Raw genomic sequence first — 19,755 nt, forward strand, 5'->3', positions numbered from 1 at the left:
TTTGATACACAAAGTTAAGAATGTCTATTCATCAAATTACACCAAAAAAAGAGAGAAATGACAAGCCACACACTGCCAACAAATAGAGAATAATGTATCTGTTAAGACAAGCTAGGTTACTCTGCACTAACAAACACCCAAATAACCAACTAAAACCAAAACAGACTTCTTTCTGATATGACAGATTGACAAGAAACATTGCTTATTATAATCACTCAGGGATCAGGGAAGTCACAGGGCCATACCTAACTTCAAAGGAGACAGAAGAAACATTCTATTATGTGCCTCAAAACAAAGAGAAGCAAAAGATATGAGAGTAGGCCAAGTAACAGTTTGATAATTATAACAGATAAGACACTCTTTCAGAAAATAAAAAGACAAAAGTCACAAACAGAATGATAAGCAAAAGAAATGAACAGAAATTTTATAGAAGAAAATGCTGAAATGAACTATAAGTTCATTTAAAACTTGTAGTTTTGATTTCCATTTATCTAATAATGAGCAATCTTGAGCATCTTTTCATGTGTCTACTAGCCATCTGTATGTCTTCTTCAGAGAAATGTCTGTTGAGGTCTTCTGCCCATTTTTTGATTGGGTTGTTTGTTTTTCTGATGCTAAGCTATATGAGCTGCTTATATATTTTGGAGATTAATCCTCTGTCAACTGCTTCATTTGCAATTATATCCTCCCATTCTGAGGGCTGCCTTTTTATCTTGTTTTTTGCCTTCCTTGGCTGCAATTTTTTTTAAGAGGTAAAACTCTGTTTGCAGATGACATGATACTATACAGAGAAAACCCTAAAGATACTATCAGAAAATTACTAGAGCTAATAAGTGAATATAGTGAAGTCCCAGGATACAAAATCAGTACACAAATATCCTTTGCATTCCTAGACACTAACAGTGAAAAATCAGAAAGAGAAATTAAGGAAATCAACTCACTCACCACTGCAACAACCAAAAAAAAATACCTAGGAGAAGAGTTGGACTATAAAGCTGAGCGCCAAACAACTGATGCTTCTGAACTGTGGTGTTGAAGACTCTTCAGAGTCCCTTGGACTGCAAGGAGATCCAACCAGTCAATCCTAAAGGAAATGAGTCCTGAATATTCACCTGAAAGACTGATGCTGAAGCTGGAACTCCAATACTTTGGCCACCTGATGCAAAGAACTGACTCCTTGGAAAAGACCTGACGCTGGGAAAGATTGAAAGTGGAAGAAGGGGACGACAGAGAATGAGATGGTTGGATGGCATCACCAACTCAATGGACATGAGTTTGAGTATGCTCCAGGAACTGGTGATGGACAGGGAAGCCTGGAGTGCAGTCCACAGGGTCGCAAAGAGTCGGACACTACTGAGTGACTGAACTGAACTGAGGAATAAACCTATCTATGGAGACAAAAGAGCTGTATACAGAAAACTATAAGACGTGAATGAACAGGTGGACAGACATATGATGTTCTTGGATTGGAAGAATCAATATCATGAAAATGACTACAACCCAAACCAATCTACAGATTCAATGCAATCTGTATCAAATTACAATGGCATTTTTTCACAGAACTAGAATGAAAATTTCACAATTTGTATGGAAATGCAAAAGACCACAAATATCCAGAGCAATCTTGAGAAAGAAGAATCGAGTTGGTTTTTGTGACTTCAGACTATACTACAAAGTTACAGTCATCAGGAGAGTACAATACTGGCACAAAACAAAATACAGACCAATGGAACACAATAGAAAGCCCAGAGATAAATTCACATACCTAGGGGCACCCTGTCTTTGACAAAGGAGGTAAGAATATATTAAGACAATGGAGAAAACATAGTCTCTTCAATAAGTACTGCTGGGAAAACTGGACAACTATGTGTAAAAGAATGAAATTAGAACATTTCCTAACACCATACACAAAGATAAACTCAAAATGGATTAAAGACCTAAATGTAAGACCAGAAACTATAAAACTATTTGAGAGAAACATAAGCAGAACACTCTTGGACATAAATCACCGAAAGATCCTCTATGACCCACCTTCTAAGGTAATGAAAATCATGGCTTCTTTAACTTGTCCCTTGAAGTACTAAGGGAATGAATTGAAATTCCAAGCAATTAGGGAATACTTAACTAAAATCAGCTCTGCAAGGGCTCAAAAAAGTATGGAAGGCAGGTGTTTTATCTTAAGAATCTGTGAGAATTTTGTATTTCACTCCATAAAAATAATAACGATGCCCCCCTTGAAGCTTCATACAGATATAATTTGTCATTTCTCAAACACATGATTAGGGGTTTTCTAAAGCCATGTTGTGAAGCACTGGATCAAGAGTATTTATTATAAACTGGTGCAATTTATATGATTACTCATGGCATAGGAATCAAATATCTGTCCCAGGATAATTCTTTAGTAGAACCACTTCATACTAATTATTATAATAATTATGACTGAGCCAACTCAGTTACATGAAACAGAGCTTGTAATGAACACCCATCTGCTTGCAAATCCAAACTGTTAAATTTTAGGAGCTTACTTTCATTCTCTGGCAGAGGTAAACAGTATTATTGGAAAAAAAATGTTTTAAATTGCTATACAATGTTAGAGTTTGAAATCAAAATTAACAAAAACTTCCTGTTCTCTGGCTAATATACTGAAAAATTTTTGTAAGGACAGTTGATTCATACTTTTGAGTAACTTATGCCCTTTACCTTCATAATTAGAATAATTTACAACTTATTGAGCAAACATTTTTTTTTTAAAGTAATGCATACAGGACTTAAGCACAACTAGAATCCAACATGGCACAGGGAATTATGGAGAGCCAAAAACAAATAAACCAATCAAATCAATCATATATCATATATGAGCACAGAATCTCTTGGTAAATGCAACTTTCAGAACTTTGATGAAAGAGACATAAAACATCTAAAATATATTTCAAAAGCAAAACCTTTATCCACAATACATAAGTGTTTCAATATAAACACTTTGCTTAAGGGACTAAATATTTTCACTTACATTTGGTCTCAAGCCCCAAAGTGTTAAATTTCTCCTATAGCTTTCAAGATTACAAAACAGCCTCCTCTCTAGAGTAAGAAATAAAATGGCTGCAGAGTGTGATCTAAACTTTAAACAAATATTAAGATTAAATAAAGGAGAGGCTGGGGAGTGATTAAGAATGCAAGTAAGAACATATATAAAGATTATAAAACAAATAATTGAACATAAGAGGCCTATTCTTAATTATATTTTTACTGTTTTCATTTTATTCTTAATTCAGAATAAAGAAAAAAAATACTTACAAACCACAATTTTCGATTCAGCATTCAAGTACTGTAACTATTTCTCTGTTAATATTTAAAATACTAAAAAAAAAAGCCTATTGAATGTGTATTTTATACTTTACCTGAAATCATTATGTAATATTAGTACTGTCTCTAATTTATTTACAGAGCAGCAAACTCAGAATTATTCTTGAAATAGACATATAATACATTTTAATATGAAGAAAAATATAAAAAACCCCAACCCCAATAATCCACATTCATCAGCTGATGTTTGTATTTCTTTGCATTCATTATAGGCAGAGTCAATTAGTAAATACTAGCCATTGAAATAGAGGGTCTTCTGCTTTTACAAAGGGCTCAAAAGCCAAGAGAGAAGCACCAAGTATGTTCTTCCCTCAAGTATTAATATTCCTGATTTCACATATATTATCATTTCCAGCTTTTATTAACTGAATAATCTACTCAAGTAGCCCATTCTTTAGTTAAAGAGTCCTTAAAAGTTTGTACAACTTTCAAAATGAGTGGCTAATTACTGAGATCTTATTATGTGCCAGAATGTTTTATGAAATTTCCATGTATTAATTCATTTAATCCTCACAAAATCCATATAAAGTAGGTACTATTGCTGTCCTCATTTTAGAGAGAAGGAAACTGAGGCACAGACAGGTTCAGTAATAGACCCAAGGTAACAAACCAAGATGCAGCAAAAGAGCACCAAGAATTCAGGTGGCCTGACTCTAGAGCAATAAATACTCTTAACTCTGTCTCATCTGTGCCTTCCTCTGATGTAGAGAAAATTATAAATAAGATTGTGTCTGTGGCCAGTGAATTTCTATCTGGAAAAGTTCTCTTATATATTCTCTCATCATTTACTCATACTGATCCCTTTGACAAATTCTGACCATATCAAGTAAAACCTGGTTCCCAATCTTAGAGAATGGAGAAAGGTTTATCAACAATGAATTCTAATACACTGTAAAAGTACATAATAGAAGCTTAAACTAAATTGCAAAGAAAGGGGGAAAGAGATTTTTTATGTGATCAAGGGGCAAAAAGGGAAAGCTGCACAGGTGAGGTGATGTCTGAAATGAGTCGTGCAGAAATTGTGGCAGGTTGCCAGACAGGGACAGTAGAACACATTAAAAGAAATAAGTCAATCTGCTAACACATACTTCTCTCATCATCAGTATATTCCATTAAAAGACAAATTATTTGTCAAAAATATAAACAACATGATTTTAGAAAGAGAAATAAAGGATACTAAAACAACAGTAGTCTCTGTAATCAAAAGAACATGTTTTACAATGAATTTTATGTATCTTATTTTTTATTTTGAAGCATTTATTGGCTTCCCAATGGTAAAGAACATGCCTGCCAATGCAGGACACACAGACATGGCAACCCACTCCAGTATTCTTACGTGGAGAATCTCATGGACAGAGGAGCCTGGCAGGTTACAGTCCAAAGGGCTGCACAGAGTCAGACACGACTGAAGTGATTAAGCATTTGTTTTTTTAATTATTATCATATTGACTGATTTTAAAAAATACCACAAGTCGGGCAATAAAAAGATGACTTTTTCACTGATGGAACAACAAAAAAAAAATAAGAAAAATAAGGGAAAAAACTAACCAGAGAATATAGAGTTGAAAGTTACATCTTACATTTCCTTATCTTGAACCACTAGACATTAGATTATATCTACTCTTAAGTAAACAAAATACATACTAGACATAGACAATTTTATTTTGCTTAAAATTTTCAGGGTAATATACATAAAAGAGAAAAAAGACGACTAAAAAAACCCTTAAATTCAGGTCATAAGCATATTTCTTATCAACAACTGGAAAGGCAAAAATGTACCTGTACGATTAAAAATTTGTGTTGCAAATCAATCTCTTATGCTTTCCCTAGCACTAAGATTAATTTAGCTTATATAACTTACTAAACTACTTACATAATTATTATTACATCATTTAAGGTAAGAAGACAAATCAGGAAAGGCCACCTAATCTTCATGGCAGTTGGCTGACATGGCATGGCTTCATTGCCAGACCAAACTAAAAACAACAAAAACATTCCAACAGTTGAAAATGTAACCTATGACACGCTTCACGGCCCAGATTCTAGTGTTGATAAACCAAATGACAAGTCATGTTTCTAAGTGATAAAGTCTAAACTGATAAAAGCCTGAAAAGCTATTTACCAACAATAAAGAGTATTAAATGTGAACGAAAGATACCCCATCATTGTGGGTGTGGGCGGCACATGCATGCACATTACATAGACACCGATGCTGGTGAAATGGGATGGGAAAGCTGAGAAAATTTTAGGTCACTTCTGTGAAAAGCAAGTCTAGACAGAAAAATTACAAAGGACAATCTGAATGTATACAGTACGTGATCGTGACAATGTAACTTAAAGTTCACCTAATGTATAATTTTGCTGATGGTCCTGATGATAGAAAATAACATGTCCAAACAAGATTCATCTCTGGCAATTGTATTATGCAGTGCCAGGATCTTATCTATGTAAATATTTGTAAGGAGACCATGCTGAAAACTTAGATGGCAAACAACAACATCAAATCAGTCTATCTGGGCTTACTGGCTCACAGGACAAGAATCAGGGAAGCTTACTTTGAACGCATCATTAGGCCATCAGAAATGAGAGGTCATAAAGAATGGCTCTATTGGTACAGTAAAATGTAAAATACGAGAACAGATATTCATAGGCATACATAGTAATATCCTATAGAAATTAAACTTTCTATTTAACTGATAACAATTTTATCAAATAGAAATTTCATTCAATAAAAATGAAAATGTAAAAGTAAAGAGAGGCCTAAATATGGAAATTTCTAAATCTAAGAGGCAAGTTTATTAAATGACATGCTAACAACAATGATTTAGGTTTTAAAAACACATTCTTATCTGAGAACATCTTGCAAAATAAAAGCAAAGTTCATGAACAGCTGCAGACAAAAAACATATCTAAATTAAGCCATGAAACAGTTAGCGGACCATAGTCGAAGCAAACAGATGTACATCTCTACAATATATGATGCCTACATTGCTATATTGGATTACAAGTTCATTAAACATCTGTGTCCAATTCTTCAAGGTACTTTTTTTTTTTGTTTTTTGGTTCTTTCTGGTTCAAAATACTTTTAAAAAGAAAAAAAAAAACACTATGCCATAGTTTAAATTTTAATTATTCTTATTTTTGAATCCCTACTGCTATATGTAAAAAAAAAAAAAGAAAAGAAACTTCCAAAGACAGGATTCTATGCAAGGTATTTTAATTCTAAAATGCTGGTCCAAGAAAACATGGCTTTAAAAATCATTGTTTAAACAACTTGGGTTTAAGTAGGAAAATGCACTGGTCACAACAAACACCCTCTTCCCAACAACACAAGAGAAGACTCTATACATGGACATCACCAGATGGTCAACACCAAAATCAGACTGATTATATTCTTTGCAGCCAAAGATGGAGAAGCTCTATACAGTCAACAAAAACAAGACCAGGAGCTGACTGTGGCTCAGATCATGAACTCCTTATTGCCAAATTCAGACTTAAATTGAAGAAAGTAGGGAAAACCACTAGACCATTAAGGTATGACCTAAATCAAATCCCTTATGATTATGCAGTGGAAGTGAGAAACAGATTTAAGGGCCTAGATCTGATAGATAGAGTGCCTGATGAACTATGGAGTGAGGTTTGTGACACTGTACAGGAGACAGGGATCAAGACCATCCCCATGGAAAAGAAATGCAAAAAAGTAAAATGGCTGTCTGGGGAGGCCTTACAAATAGCTGTGAAAAGAAGAGAAGCGAAAAGCAAAGGAGAAAGGGAAAGATATAAACATCTGAATGCAGAGTTCCAAAGAATATCAAGAAGAGATAAGAAAGCCTTCTTCAGCTATCAATGCAAAGAAATAGAGGAAAACAACAGAATGGGAAAGACTAGAGATCTCTTCAAGAAAATTAGAGATACCAAGGGAACATTTCATGCAAAGACGGGCTCAATAAAGGACAGAAGTGGTATGGACCTAACAGAAGCAGAAGATATTAAGAAGAGGTGGCAAGAATACACAGAACTGTACAAAAAAGATCTTCACGACCCAGATAATCACGATGGTGCGATAACTGACCTAGAGCCAGACATCCTGGAATGTGAAGTCAAGTGGGCCTTAGGAAGCATCACTACGAACAAAGCTAGTGGAGGTGATGGAATTCCAGTTGAGCTATTCCAAATCCTGAAAGATGATGCTGTGAAAGTGCTGCACTCAATATGCCAGCAAATTTGGAAAACTCAGCAGTGGCCACAGGACTGGAAAAGGTCAGTTTTCATTCCAATCCCAAAGAAAGGCAATGCCAAAGAATGCTCAAACTACCGCACAACTGCACTCATCTCACACGCTAGTAATGTTCAAAATTCTCCAAGCCAGGCTTCAGCTGTATGTGAACTGTGAACTTCCTGATGTTCAAGCTGGTTTTAGAAAAGGCAGAGGAACCAGAGATCAAATTGCCAACATCCGCTGGATCATGGAAAAAGCAAGAGAGTTCCAGAAAAGCATCTATTTCTGCTTTATTGACTATGTCAAAGCTTTTGACTGTGTGGATCACAATCAACTGGAAAATTCTGAAAGAGATGGGAATACCAGACCACCTGATCTGCCTCTTGAGAAATCTGTATGCAGGTCAGGAAGCAACAGTTAGAACTGGACATGGAACAACAGACTGGTTCCAAATAGGAAAAGGAGTTCGTCAAGGCTGTACACTGTCACCCTGTTTATTTAACTTATATGCAGAGTACATCATGAGAAACGCTGGACTGGAAGAAACACAAGCTGGAATCAAGATTGCCCGGAGAAATATCAATCACCTCAGATATGCAGATGACACCACCCTTATGGCAGAAAGTGAAGAGGAACTCAAAAGCCTCTTGATGAAAGTGAAAGAAAAGTTGGCTTAAAGCTCAACATTCAGAAAACTAAGATCATGGCATCCGGTCCCACCACTTCATGGGAAATAGATGGGGAAACAGTGGAAACAGTGTCAGACTTTATTTTTCTGGGCTCCAAAATCACTACAGATGGTGACTGCAGCCATGAAATTAAAAGACGCTTACTCCTTGGAAGGGAAGTTATGACCAACCTGGATAGCATATTCAAAAGCACAGACATTACTTAGCCAACAAAGGTCTGTCTAGTCAAGGCTACGGTTTTTCCTGTGGTCATGTATTGATGTGAGAGTTGGACTGTGAAGAAGGCTGAGCGCCGAAGAATTGATGCTTTTGAACTGTGGTGTTGGAGAAGACTCTTGAGAGTCCCTTGGACTGCAAGGAGATCCAACCAGTCCATTCTGAAGATCAGCCCTGGGATTTCTTTGGAAGGAATGATGCTAAAGCTGAAACTCCAGTACTCTGGCCACCTCATGCCAAGAGTTGACTCATTGGAAAAAGACTCTGATGCTGGGAGGGACTGGGGGCAGGAGGAGAAGGGGACGACAGAGGATGAGATGGCTGGATGGCATCACCGACTCGATGGACGTGAGTTTGAGTGAACTCCGGGAGTTGGTGATGGACAGGGAGGCCTGGCATGCTGCGATTCATGGGGTCGCAAAGAGTCGGACACGACTGAGTGACTGATCTGATCTGATCTGAAAAAATGTTGGATATATTTTAGGAAGCATACTTGCTTCTTGTTTAATTACGTAATTAGAATTTTCCAGCATCCAGGCTCAGAAATTCTAGTATATGTACCGAAGTTAGGAGAGGATCTAGAATATATTATAAATGATATTGCCAAGCCACAAAGATGACTCTATAACTGCTGTAAGTTACAGTGTCTAATCCTCCTTCTAATGTGTTTAACAAATCTACTAGACACCAACCTCACTGATGCATACAAGGAAAGGCTGACAGCAAGATGATGCAAACTCTAAAATTACACCTTTGTGCAGAGAAAAAGAAATTTCTTAGCCATCACATGCTGGACATATGTTTTTTTTCCCCTTTCTGAAGGGTTTCTGAAAGAACGTTTGTGAAAGCATCTCAGAATGCACCTTTTCATCTCGGGTTCCAGTGACTCAGTATTGCTTATGTGACGCTGCCTTCCTGATAGAGGCAGAGATCATTCCTGACCAAACCCCCAAAATAAAAAAGTACTGCAACAAGAGCCCAGGGTCAGGGTCACACAGTGGATGCTGGAATTATGAGTGGTTTGTCAGGTAGGAATTGGAGCCACAAAACAAACAATTTCTGCCAGCAACACCACCAGAGGCAAAAAAAAGAAAATGCCCTGGCTTCTCCTTTCATAAATCTCCCATTAGATTTCCCAAGCCAGCTGAAGTTGGCTGTCACAGGAGCCGAGGAAAAGCCACCTGCAGTGTTAGCCCTTCTCCATCAGACAGCAGAAAACAGAAGGGTGTAAAATGAGTCTTAGGGAAACAAGCCCAAGACCAGCACACCTTTCCATAAAGCTCACATCATACCTGTGACAATCTCATAAATTCATTCAACCTAGCTAGGTTTTTGTTATTATACCAACTGGCTCTAAGATTTCAATTTCATATTAATACTTCTCTTGAGAGTCCCTTGGACTGCAAGGAGATCAAACCAGTCCATCCTAAAGGAAATCAGTCCTGAATATTCATTGAAAGGACTGATGATGAAGCTGAAAGTCATATACTTTTGGCCACCTGATGCGAAGAGCAGACTCACTGGGAAAGACTCCAATGCTGGGAAAGACTGAGGGCACGAGGAGAAGGGGACAACACACGACAAGATGGTTGGATGGCATCACCAACTCAATGGGCAAGAGTTTGAGCAAACTCCCACAGTTAAGGAGGGAAGCCTGGTGTGCTGCAGTCTGTGGGGTTGCAAAGAGTCAGAAATGACTGAGCGACTGAATGACAATACTTCTAGACAGTGTTTCAAGTTTCAAAATGAAAGTTCCTGAAACATCAATATCCAGAAGGATAATTCTGCTAACCTGGTCAAGAACTACCAGCTAGTTAACTGAGGTGACAGGAAGTTTTAGTAAGGTCTATCTTTTAGTTTGCTTACAGTGTAATTTGCGGTAATTTAAAAGATGCATTTCCCAAGAAAAATAAAATGATTCTTAGAGAAGTAAGGACTACATTAGGCAATACTTAGTACAAACTACTTAAAGCTGCTGTCAAGCAGATGCCTCATATGCACTTTTTCCAAAGCACCTTTTTGTGGTCTTTAAAGAGATGTTAGATTTTTAGTTATATATAACTAAATTACTTCTCACTCAATTTTAAAGGGAAATCAGAGTACTGATACACATTACTTGGTTAAGAAGAACAAGGGTATTATGATCAAGAATTGTTAGAAGCCAACCTTAGCATGAAAAAACTCAACATACTGTTTCAGATGCAAAAGAGTAACTGCCAACAACAGTGACTGTCATAGGGTTAGGGTCTATGTCATAGGCTCTGAACTGAAATCACGACATTAAATCTGAACACTGCAAAAGCACTCTAATTCTAGCTATTTTGCTAGAATTGTTATTCAAAAGTTATAGATAATTACAAAGCAAAACTCATTCTTCTCAAGAAATTTTGATAAATTCACTTAATTAAAATATAGGTATCAAATACAGTTTCTTAAAAAAAAAACTTAACACTTTCCAAATGGCTATCCAGAACTACTATATACTAGTCTTAACAGAAGTGGCATATCAACAGGTCAAATCAGTTGACAAATACCATTAATTTTACTTTACAGACACTTTAAATACTCTGACCTTGATTTGTGGTTTCAAAAGCAAACTATAAAGCTATATAATAATATACCTTTACTTCATTATTTTAATAATGCCAATAAATACTATTTTATGTGGTATAGGTGGAAAAGCAAATGGCAACCCACTCCAGTATTCTTGCCTGGAGAATCCCATGGACGGAGGAGCCTGGTCGGATACAGTCCACGGGGTCACAAAGAGTCGGACACGACTGAGTGACTTTACTTCAGTAACTCATGGAGAAGGCAGTGGCAACTCACTCCAGTACTCTTGCCTGGAAAATCCCATGGACGGAGGAGCCTGGTAGGCTGCAGTCCATGGGGTTGCTAGGAGTCATAACTAAGTGACTTCACTTTCACTTTCACTTTATGTGGTATAGGACACATGACTAAAGAGATCAGAAAGATAGGCTATTCGATATGACAACAACAGTAGCAACATCACATTATTTTGACATGAACAGTCTTAGTAAATCCTTAAAGAATCCTCGCAGGCTTTTAGGCAAACACAGTTAGGTCTCAACAAATCTAGAAAGTAATATTAAGACTTTAAAATTTAAAAAGATAATTTATTCTCTTCTTAAAGATTACAAATTGCCAGTAAATAAGTGCCGCTGCAGAATAAACTACCATAAAAACACTGTAGCTATTTTTAAAATAATGCTATCATTCTGCCATTTATCAAATATAATAAAATGCATAATACTTGCTACTTTATTCATTGCCTTTAAAAAAAATTAATAAAAGTAGTTTTGTATGCAAACACTTACCATCCACTCGGATATAATAACATCCACTTTTTCTACAGGAAGACGAACTTCTTCAATTTTTCCTTTAATTAGTGTAACAGTATCTTCAAGTTTATTTAATCTGAAAAATGCCATAATGAACAAATTGAAACAAATTCTGAAAACTAGTCAAACTACAAAAATTCTTGGCAACTGTTATTACTTTATAGAACTCAAAGTATGTTTGTTCAAAGTTTTCTTACTCCCTGGCATTATAATCGCTCTTTGGTCACTTCATGAATCCCCAAGAATGTCTGTGGTTAATACCACAATACAGCTGAACCAGTGTTTAAAACTACAGCATGAAAAGAAACTCAAATCCTATTAAGAATACATATCAATAAAGTTAAAAAAAAAAAAAAAAGTTTTTAAAGGGAGAGGTGGAAACAGACCAGTATATTTTAAAGAGAAGTAGCTTGCCATAGCAGCAGAGAGTTAGGCCCAGAAGCTTTACTCTGAATTCCAGGTCCTCTAGCACTTGTCAGCTAAGTGATTTTCAACAAATTATGTAACATCTCATTGAGCCTGAAATCAAGTGTAAAACAGAAATAGATACCTTCCCAAACTATTAACACTTCTATTAACAGTCTATTATGAAGATGAGACATTTGTGAAAGCTATGTACACATCCTCTAGCACTATACAACAGCAAGGTATTATCATGAATAACAATAATATTCCATGTTACATAAACTTGAAACTTTCCTCCAATCATAAATTATTTAACTTTGTCCAACATCATTCATTAGATACTTTTATATGCTCGGTCATAAGATTAGCACATATTTTTCATCCCCTTCTTTTGCAATTTCAAATAAACAACAGAGAATTTCAAAAAGCTAAAAGTAATCTACTAAGTTTGTATCTAGTTAAATAAATTTGCAGTCTTCAAAGGCTGTATATCTGAATTACAAAAGATTTTTTTCTGCAAACAATGGAGCGATTTTCCTCCTGTAAATTTCACTGAAGTATTATATACATAAAACTAAATGCATTTTTAAGGGTAAATTTTTCTGAACTAAAAAAAGAAAAAAACAAGAGATACCTGAGTGGCCACCATCATCATATAGATTATTTTATGTAGAATATTACAATTTTCTCAAAAAGATGCATTACTGCTCTTTCCCACAAAACCCTCCTATCCACACCCAACTACTGATTTCTTTCTTTTACTACATATTATGATTTGTATTTTGTAGAGTTTTATATAAACAGATCATATTGAATGTACTCCTTTGTGTCTGGTTTCTTTCAATAAGCGTACTTTTCAAATTAATGCCTATTTTTCTGTATATTGGAAGTTCAATCCCTAGTTATTGTTGAGTAGTATCCCACTATATGAATAAAACACTTTTTGTCTATCCACACATCTGACGATGGATTTCTGGATTTCCACTTTTGGACTACAATGAATAAAGCTGCTATAAATATGTATGTACAAGAAGTACTCCGTCAAATGGAAGTGATAGAGCTTTTTAAGAAATTGCCAGTTTGTTTTACAAAGTTCATATATGATTTTACATTCTTACAAGCAATATGTGAGCATTTCTATTGTTTCACATCCTTGTAAACTTAGTATGAAGTGAAGTGAAATGAAGTTGCTCAGTTGTGTCGGACTCTTTGCAACCCCATGGACTGTAGCCTACCAGGTTCCTCAGTCCATGGAATTTTCCAGGCAAGAATACTGGAGTGGGCTGCCATTTCCTTCTCCAGGGGAATCTTCCCAACCCAGGGATCGAACCCGGGGCTTCCGCATTGTAGGCAGACGCTTTACCATCTGAGCCACCAGCGAAGCCAGTATAGGATCTTTTTAATATTAACTTTTTGGTAAGATCTCATTATAGTTAAAAATTGAACTTTCCTAATGCAAGTCTTTTTTCCATATGCTTACTAGTCATAATTCCCTATTATCTTTTGCTCAAACATTTTAACCATTTAAAAACTGGATCAGTTGTATTCTTATTTTTGAATTTAAAAAATTCTTTACATTTCTGGATAAAAACTCTGGAAGAAAATAGTGAATATTTTCTTCCAACCTGTGGCTTCTTTTTATTTCTGTAATAATATGTTTTAAAGGCTAAAGTTTTTTAATTTCAATAAATACCAATTTATCATTTTTTTTCTTTCATGGTTCATGCTTTTGGTGCTTTTCATATCCAAGAAATTTTTGCCTACATCAAGTATTTTGACCTATGCTTTCTTCTAAATTTTTTTAGTTTCCATTTTGAGTTGATTTTTCCAATATATCATCATGATCTTTTTCCCGTATATAATGAAAAAACTTTGTTAGAAAAACTATCATGAGTGATAGCTGCAACTCTGTTGAAGAAAAAGTTTCACCAACCCACGGAATTACTTCAGAATCATTGTCAAAAACCAGCTAAGCATAGATGTGTAAGCTTATCTCTGGACTTTCAATTCTGCGCCAAGATTTAGATGCACGTCCTCACACTAATACAACATTTTCTTGATTCTTATACTTAAAGTCATAAAGTCTGACAGAATATATCCTTTAACTTCATCCTTCTTTTAAAATTCTTTTGGATATTCTAGGCCATTTGTTTCCATATGAATTTTAGAATCAGCTCATGGTATCATTCTACATTTTTTAGTGTTTATGTCTTCAACATATTTTGCTAAATTTACCCCTAAATGTTTAATGATTTTTATTGCATTGTAATGGTATGTACTTTTTAAGTTTCAATTTCTAGTTGTTTACGGATAATAACAGAAGCATAACTGATTTTCATATTTTGACCCTGAATCCCACTGACTGTCATAAAGGGTTTAGCTTTAGCACAGTTTTAGTGGCTATATTATAGATTTCTTAGGATTTTTACATGTACTTGATCATGTCACTTGGGAGTAATGAGTCTTAGTTCTATTGTATTTACTGCCATTTATTGCCTTCCTTTAAATGTATTTATGGCACTTGTTAGATCCCCCGAGACAATGCTGAATAGAATTGGCAAGAGTGGACATTCCTTGTTTTATTTTCAGTTATAAGGGGGCAGCATTCATTTACTGTTACTTAAGATACATTTCCTAATGGTCCAGTGGTTAAGAATCCATCTGCCAATACAGGATCCCTGGTTCGGGAAGATTCCACGTGCTGCAGAGCATCTAAGCCCACGTGTCGTAACTACTGAAGCCAGCCTGCCTAGAGAGTGCAAGCTGCAGCTACTGAGCCTGCACGCTGCGACTAGGGAAACCTGTGCGCCTGGAGCTTGTCCTCTGCAACGAGAGAGGCGCTTCAGTGAGGAGCCCCGCACCACAAGGGAGAGCAGCCCCTGCCTGCCACAACCAGGGAAAGTCCGTACACAGCAACGAAGACCCAGTGCAGGCAAAAATAAGTATTTAAAATAGCCTCAAAAAAAAAAAAAAATCAGAAAACATTTCTACTGAGTTATTAATAAGTTTTGTAGGGAATGGTTCAAATCCTGGTGACCATGAGCATCTTCACAGGCTTTTTCTTTGCAGGTATCACTGTAGAAAATGTTGCAAGATACCAGAGAAATACATGGCAAGGAAATATTGACCAATGTCAGAGGGTACACTGGGGAAGAAGCTGTTAAAACAGTTCATGCACAGCACCTACTGGGGGACATTCATTTCATGGATGTGACTTAGCATCCTAGCATTGTCTGAAAGATTGTTAGAAATATGAGAAATACACTTTGATATGCTTTAATTTTCACTGTCTTGTTTTGTGTTTTTTATAGAAATACAGCCAATTTTTACATACTATGTTTTCATACTATGAACAATTATATGCCAACAAACTGAACAACCTAGAAGAAATGGACAAGTTTCTAGCAATATATGCCTATCAAAACTAAATCAAGAAGAAATAGATAATCTGAACAGACCAACCACTAGAAGTTTAACAGAATCTGCAAAAATAATAAAAAATTCCCTGCAAACAAAAGTCCAGGAACAGATGGCTTCACTGAGGAACTCTACCAAACATACAAAGAAGAATTTACATTGATCCGTCTCAAATTCTTCCAAAAGACTAAAGTGGAGGGAGCACCCCCAAAGTCATTCTATGAAGCCATCAACGCAGTGATATCAAAATCAAAGACAATACTTAATATATATATATATAAATAAAATTAGAGGCCAGAATACCTAATATATATATATTTGATCTCTAATATCTTTGATGAATTCATCAAAGAAGCCAGTATCTTTAACAAATATAGATGCAAAAAATTTTCAACAAAGTATTAGTAAACTAAATCCAAAAACATATAAAAAAAGATCATACGCCATGATCAAGCTGGATTCATCCCAGGGTCAAAAGGATATTTCAACACACTCAAATCAATCAATGTGATACACCACATCAACAAAAGACAAGACAAAACCACATGATCATCTCAATAGATGTAGAAAAAGCATCTATTGAAAAAAATTCAACATAAATTCACAATAAAAACTCTTATCAACGTGGTGACAGAGAGAACATATTTCAAATAATAAAAGCCATTTATGAGAAATCTACAGCCAACATATACTCAATGGTGGAAAAGCTGAAAGCCTTCCAACTGACTACAGGAAGAAGACAAGAATGTCCACTCTCATTGCTTCTGTTTAGCATAGTATTAGAAGTCCTAGCCACAGCAATGAAACAAGAAATAAAAGGTATCCAAATTGGAAGGGAAGAGGTAAAACTGTCATGATATACAGATGATATGATACTTAACTCTAAAGCCTTCACACAAAAACTACTAGAACTGATAAACAAATTCAGGAAAGTAGCAGATTAATATACAAAAATCCACTGCATTTCTTTACACTGAAATAGGAAAAAAAAATCTCTAGAAATACTGAGGATAAACTTGATCAAGGTGAAAGACTTATACACTGTGAACTATAAAACACTGATAAAGGAAACTGAAGACGATTTAAAGAAATGGAAAGATATCCCATGCTCTTGGACTGGAAGAACTAATATTGTTAAAATGGTCATACTACCCAAAGCAAGCCAAAGATTTAATGTGATCCCTATCAAATTACCCATGACATTTTTCAAAGAACTAGACAAATAATTCTAAAATGTATACGGAATCACAAAAGGCTCAGAATTGCCAAAGAAATCCTGAGGAAAAAGAACAAAGCTGGAGTTCCTGAAATTCAGACTATGCTATAAAGCTACAGCCATCAAAACATAGTATTGGCACAAAAAGAGACATATGGGTCAAGGGAACCGAAAAGAGCCCCAAAATAAACCACATACCTTCAGTCAATGAATCTCTGACGTAAGCGGCAAGAATATACAATGGAGAAAAGAAAGACTCTTCAGCAAGTGGTGGTGGGAAAGGTGAATAACAACATATGTATCAATGAAGTCAGAATACTCCCTCACAGCATATATTAAAATAAACTCAAAATGGCTTAAAGACTCAAAGACATGACACCATAAAATTCCTAAGAGAAAACATAGGCAAAACAATCTCTGACATACATAACAATGTTTTCTTAGCTCAGTCTTCCAAGGCAATAGAAATAAAAGCAAAAATAAACAAATGGGACCTAATCAAACTGATAACCTTTGCACAGCAAAGGAAACCATAAATAAAACAGAAAGACCACCTACAGACTGGGAGAAAATATTTGCAAATGATGCAGCAGACAAGGGCTTAATTCCCAGAATATACAAACAGCTCATACAATGACCAAAAAAAAAAAAACCCAACCCAAAAAACAATTCAATAAAAAAAATAGAGAGAAGACCTAAATAGGCATTTCTCTGAAGAGATACAGATGGTCAACAGGCACATTAAAAGATGCTCATTATCACTACTAATTATTAGAGAAATATAAATCAAAACTATAATATTATACTACCTCTTTGATCAGAATGACCATCATTAAAAATTCTACAATTAACAAATGCTGAAGAGGGTGTGGAGAAATGGGAACCCTCCTACACTGCTGGTGGGAATGTGAATTGGTGCAGCCACTATGGAAAACATTATGGAGGTTCCTTAAAAAATTAAAAATAGAACTACCATATGATCCAGTAATTCCACTCTTAGGTAAATATTAAAAAAAAACAAACATTAATTCAAAAAGATACATTCACCATCATGTTCACAGCAGTACTATACACAGAAGCCAGGACATGGAAGCTACCCAAGTGTCCATCAACAGATCACTGGATTAATAAGATATGGCAGGGACTTTCCTCATGGTCCAGTGATTAAGAATCTGCCTTGTAATGCAGGCTCGATCCCTGGTCGGGGAACTAAGATCTCACATGCCGCAGAACAACTAAGCCTATGTGCCATGACAACTGGGCCCTCACACTGTGGAGCCCGTGTGCCACAGCTATTGAAGGTCGAGCACTCTGCAGTCTACGCGCGGCAACTATTGAGCCCTCGTGCCACAACCAGAGTCTAGGCCACAACAAAAGATCCCATGTGCTACAACTGAGTCCAGGGGCAGCCAAATAAATTTTTTTTTTTAAGATCTCACACACACAGAGATACACACAATGAAATATTACCCAGCCATTAAAATATGAAATGTGGATGGATCTAGAGCATACCACGCTTAGTGAAGTCAGAGAAAGATACTGTATGACATCATTCATATGTGAAATTTAGAAAGTAACAGAAATGAATGTATACACAAAACAGAAACAGATTCACATAAATAGAATTCAAACTTATGGTTACCAAAGGGGAAAGGCGGCACGAGGAGAGGACAGGAATAAATTAGGAGTTTGGGATTAGCAGATACAAACTGCTATATATAAAATAGATACAAACAAGGTCCTACTGAATAGCACAGAGAACTATGCTCAATATCTTATAATAAACCATAATGGAAAAGAATATATATAACTGATTCACTCTGCTGTACACCAGGAACTAATACAGCACTGTAAATCATATCAATTTAAAAATTATGTATCACATTTAAAAATACATAATAAAATATTAAGCACCTTAATACTTTTACTGCTGTAATAACTTATAGTTTATTTCTGATATCTATATTCATAAACATACTACTAGGGAACATGAAAAGTCTTGATCCTTCATTTCCAATTCTTGTATCTTTCTTTTATTGCCTTGTTCCATTGTCCAGGATCTCCTTTACAGTGTTGAGTAGAAGAGATGATGGCAAGTGTCCCTGTCCTGTTCCTGAACTTAAACTTTCAAAGCTTCATCAAGTTGTGGGCTGTAGTTTTTGTTTTTGGATATACACTGTACCGTGTTATGATATAACACATTCCAATTCTAGTTTGCTAAGAGTTTAATATATAGACTGAAAGGATATGGAATTTTATCAAACTTTCTCTCCTGAGATACATCAATAAATTTTTATGGTTAATTTTCTCAAATTAACCAAACTTGTATTCCTGGGATAAACTTTATCTTCCAGTATATTGCTCGATAGGCTTTCCCAATAGCTCAGAAGGTACAGAATCTGCTTGCAATGTAGGAGACCCAGGTAGGGAAGATCCCCTGGAGAAGGGCTTGGCAACCCACTCCAGTATTCTTACCTGGAGAATTCCATGGACAGAGGAGCCTGGTGGGCTACAGTCCAAGGGCTTGCAAGAGTCAGACACAACTGAGCAACTAAGCACACACTGCTCAATTAAGTTTTCTAATAGTTTGAATAGGATGTTCTCTATATATGTTCATAAATGATTGACCTGTAAGTTTTTGTCCTGCCTTAGCAGAGTTCTGGTATAAAGGTTATACTGGCCTCATATATGTACGCTTGATTCCTGACAAAGATGACAGTACAAAGTAGAGGGGATAAAATGGTCTTTGGAACAACTAGGTCATTTTTAAACAGATTAATACTACTATTACTACTGCTACTAAGTTTAAAAAGTGCTCAGTCACATTAACAATCACAGAAATGCAAATTTAAATTTCAATGAGACACT

At 35.7% G+C, this 19,755-nt stretch overlaps 1 protein-coding gene across 1 annotated transcript in view; it reads right to left on the reverse strand.

Moving 5' to 3' along the window:
- Positions 1–19,755, reverse strand: part of PRMT3 (protein arginine methyltransferase 3) — a 132,538-nt gene that overhangs the window by 75,618 nt on the left and 37,165 nt on the right. The window contains exon 10 of the mRNA XM_061406206.1: positions 11,826–11,925. Within this exon, the coding sequence (XP_061262190.1) occupies positions 11,826–11,925 (100 nt within the window). The remainder of the gene's footprint in view (positions 1–11,825; positions 11,926–19,755) is intronic.

Source organism: Bos javanicus, chromosome 29 (assembly GCF_032452875.1).
Source record: "Bos javanicus breed banteng chromosome 29, ARS-OSU_banteng_1.0, whole genome shotgun sequence".
NCBI classification, from domain to species: domain Eukaryota; kingdom Metazoa; phylum Chordata; class Mammalia; order Artiodactyla; family Bovidae; genus Bos; species Bos javanicus.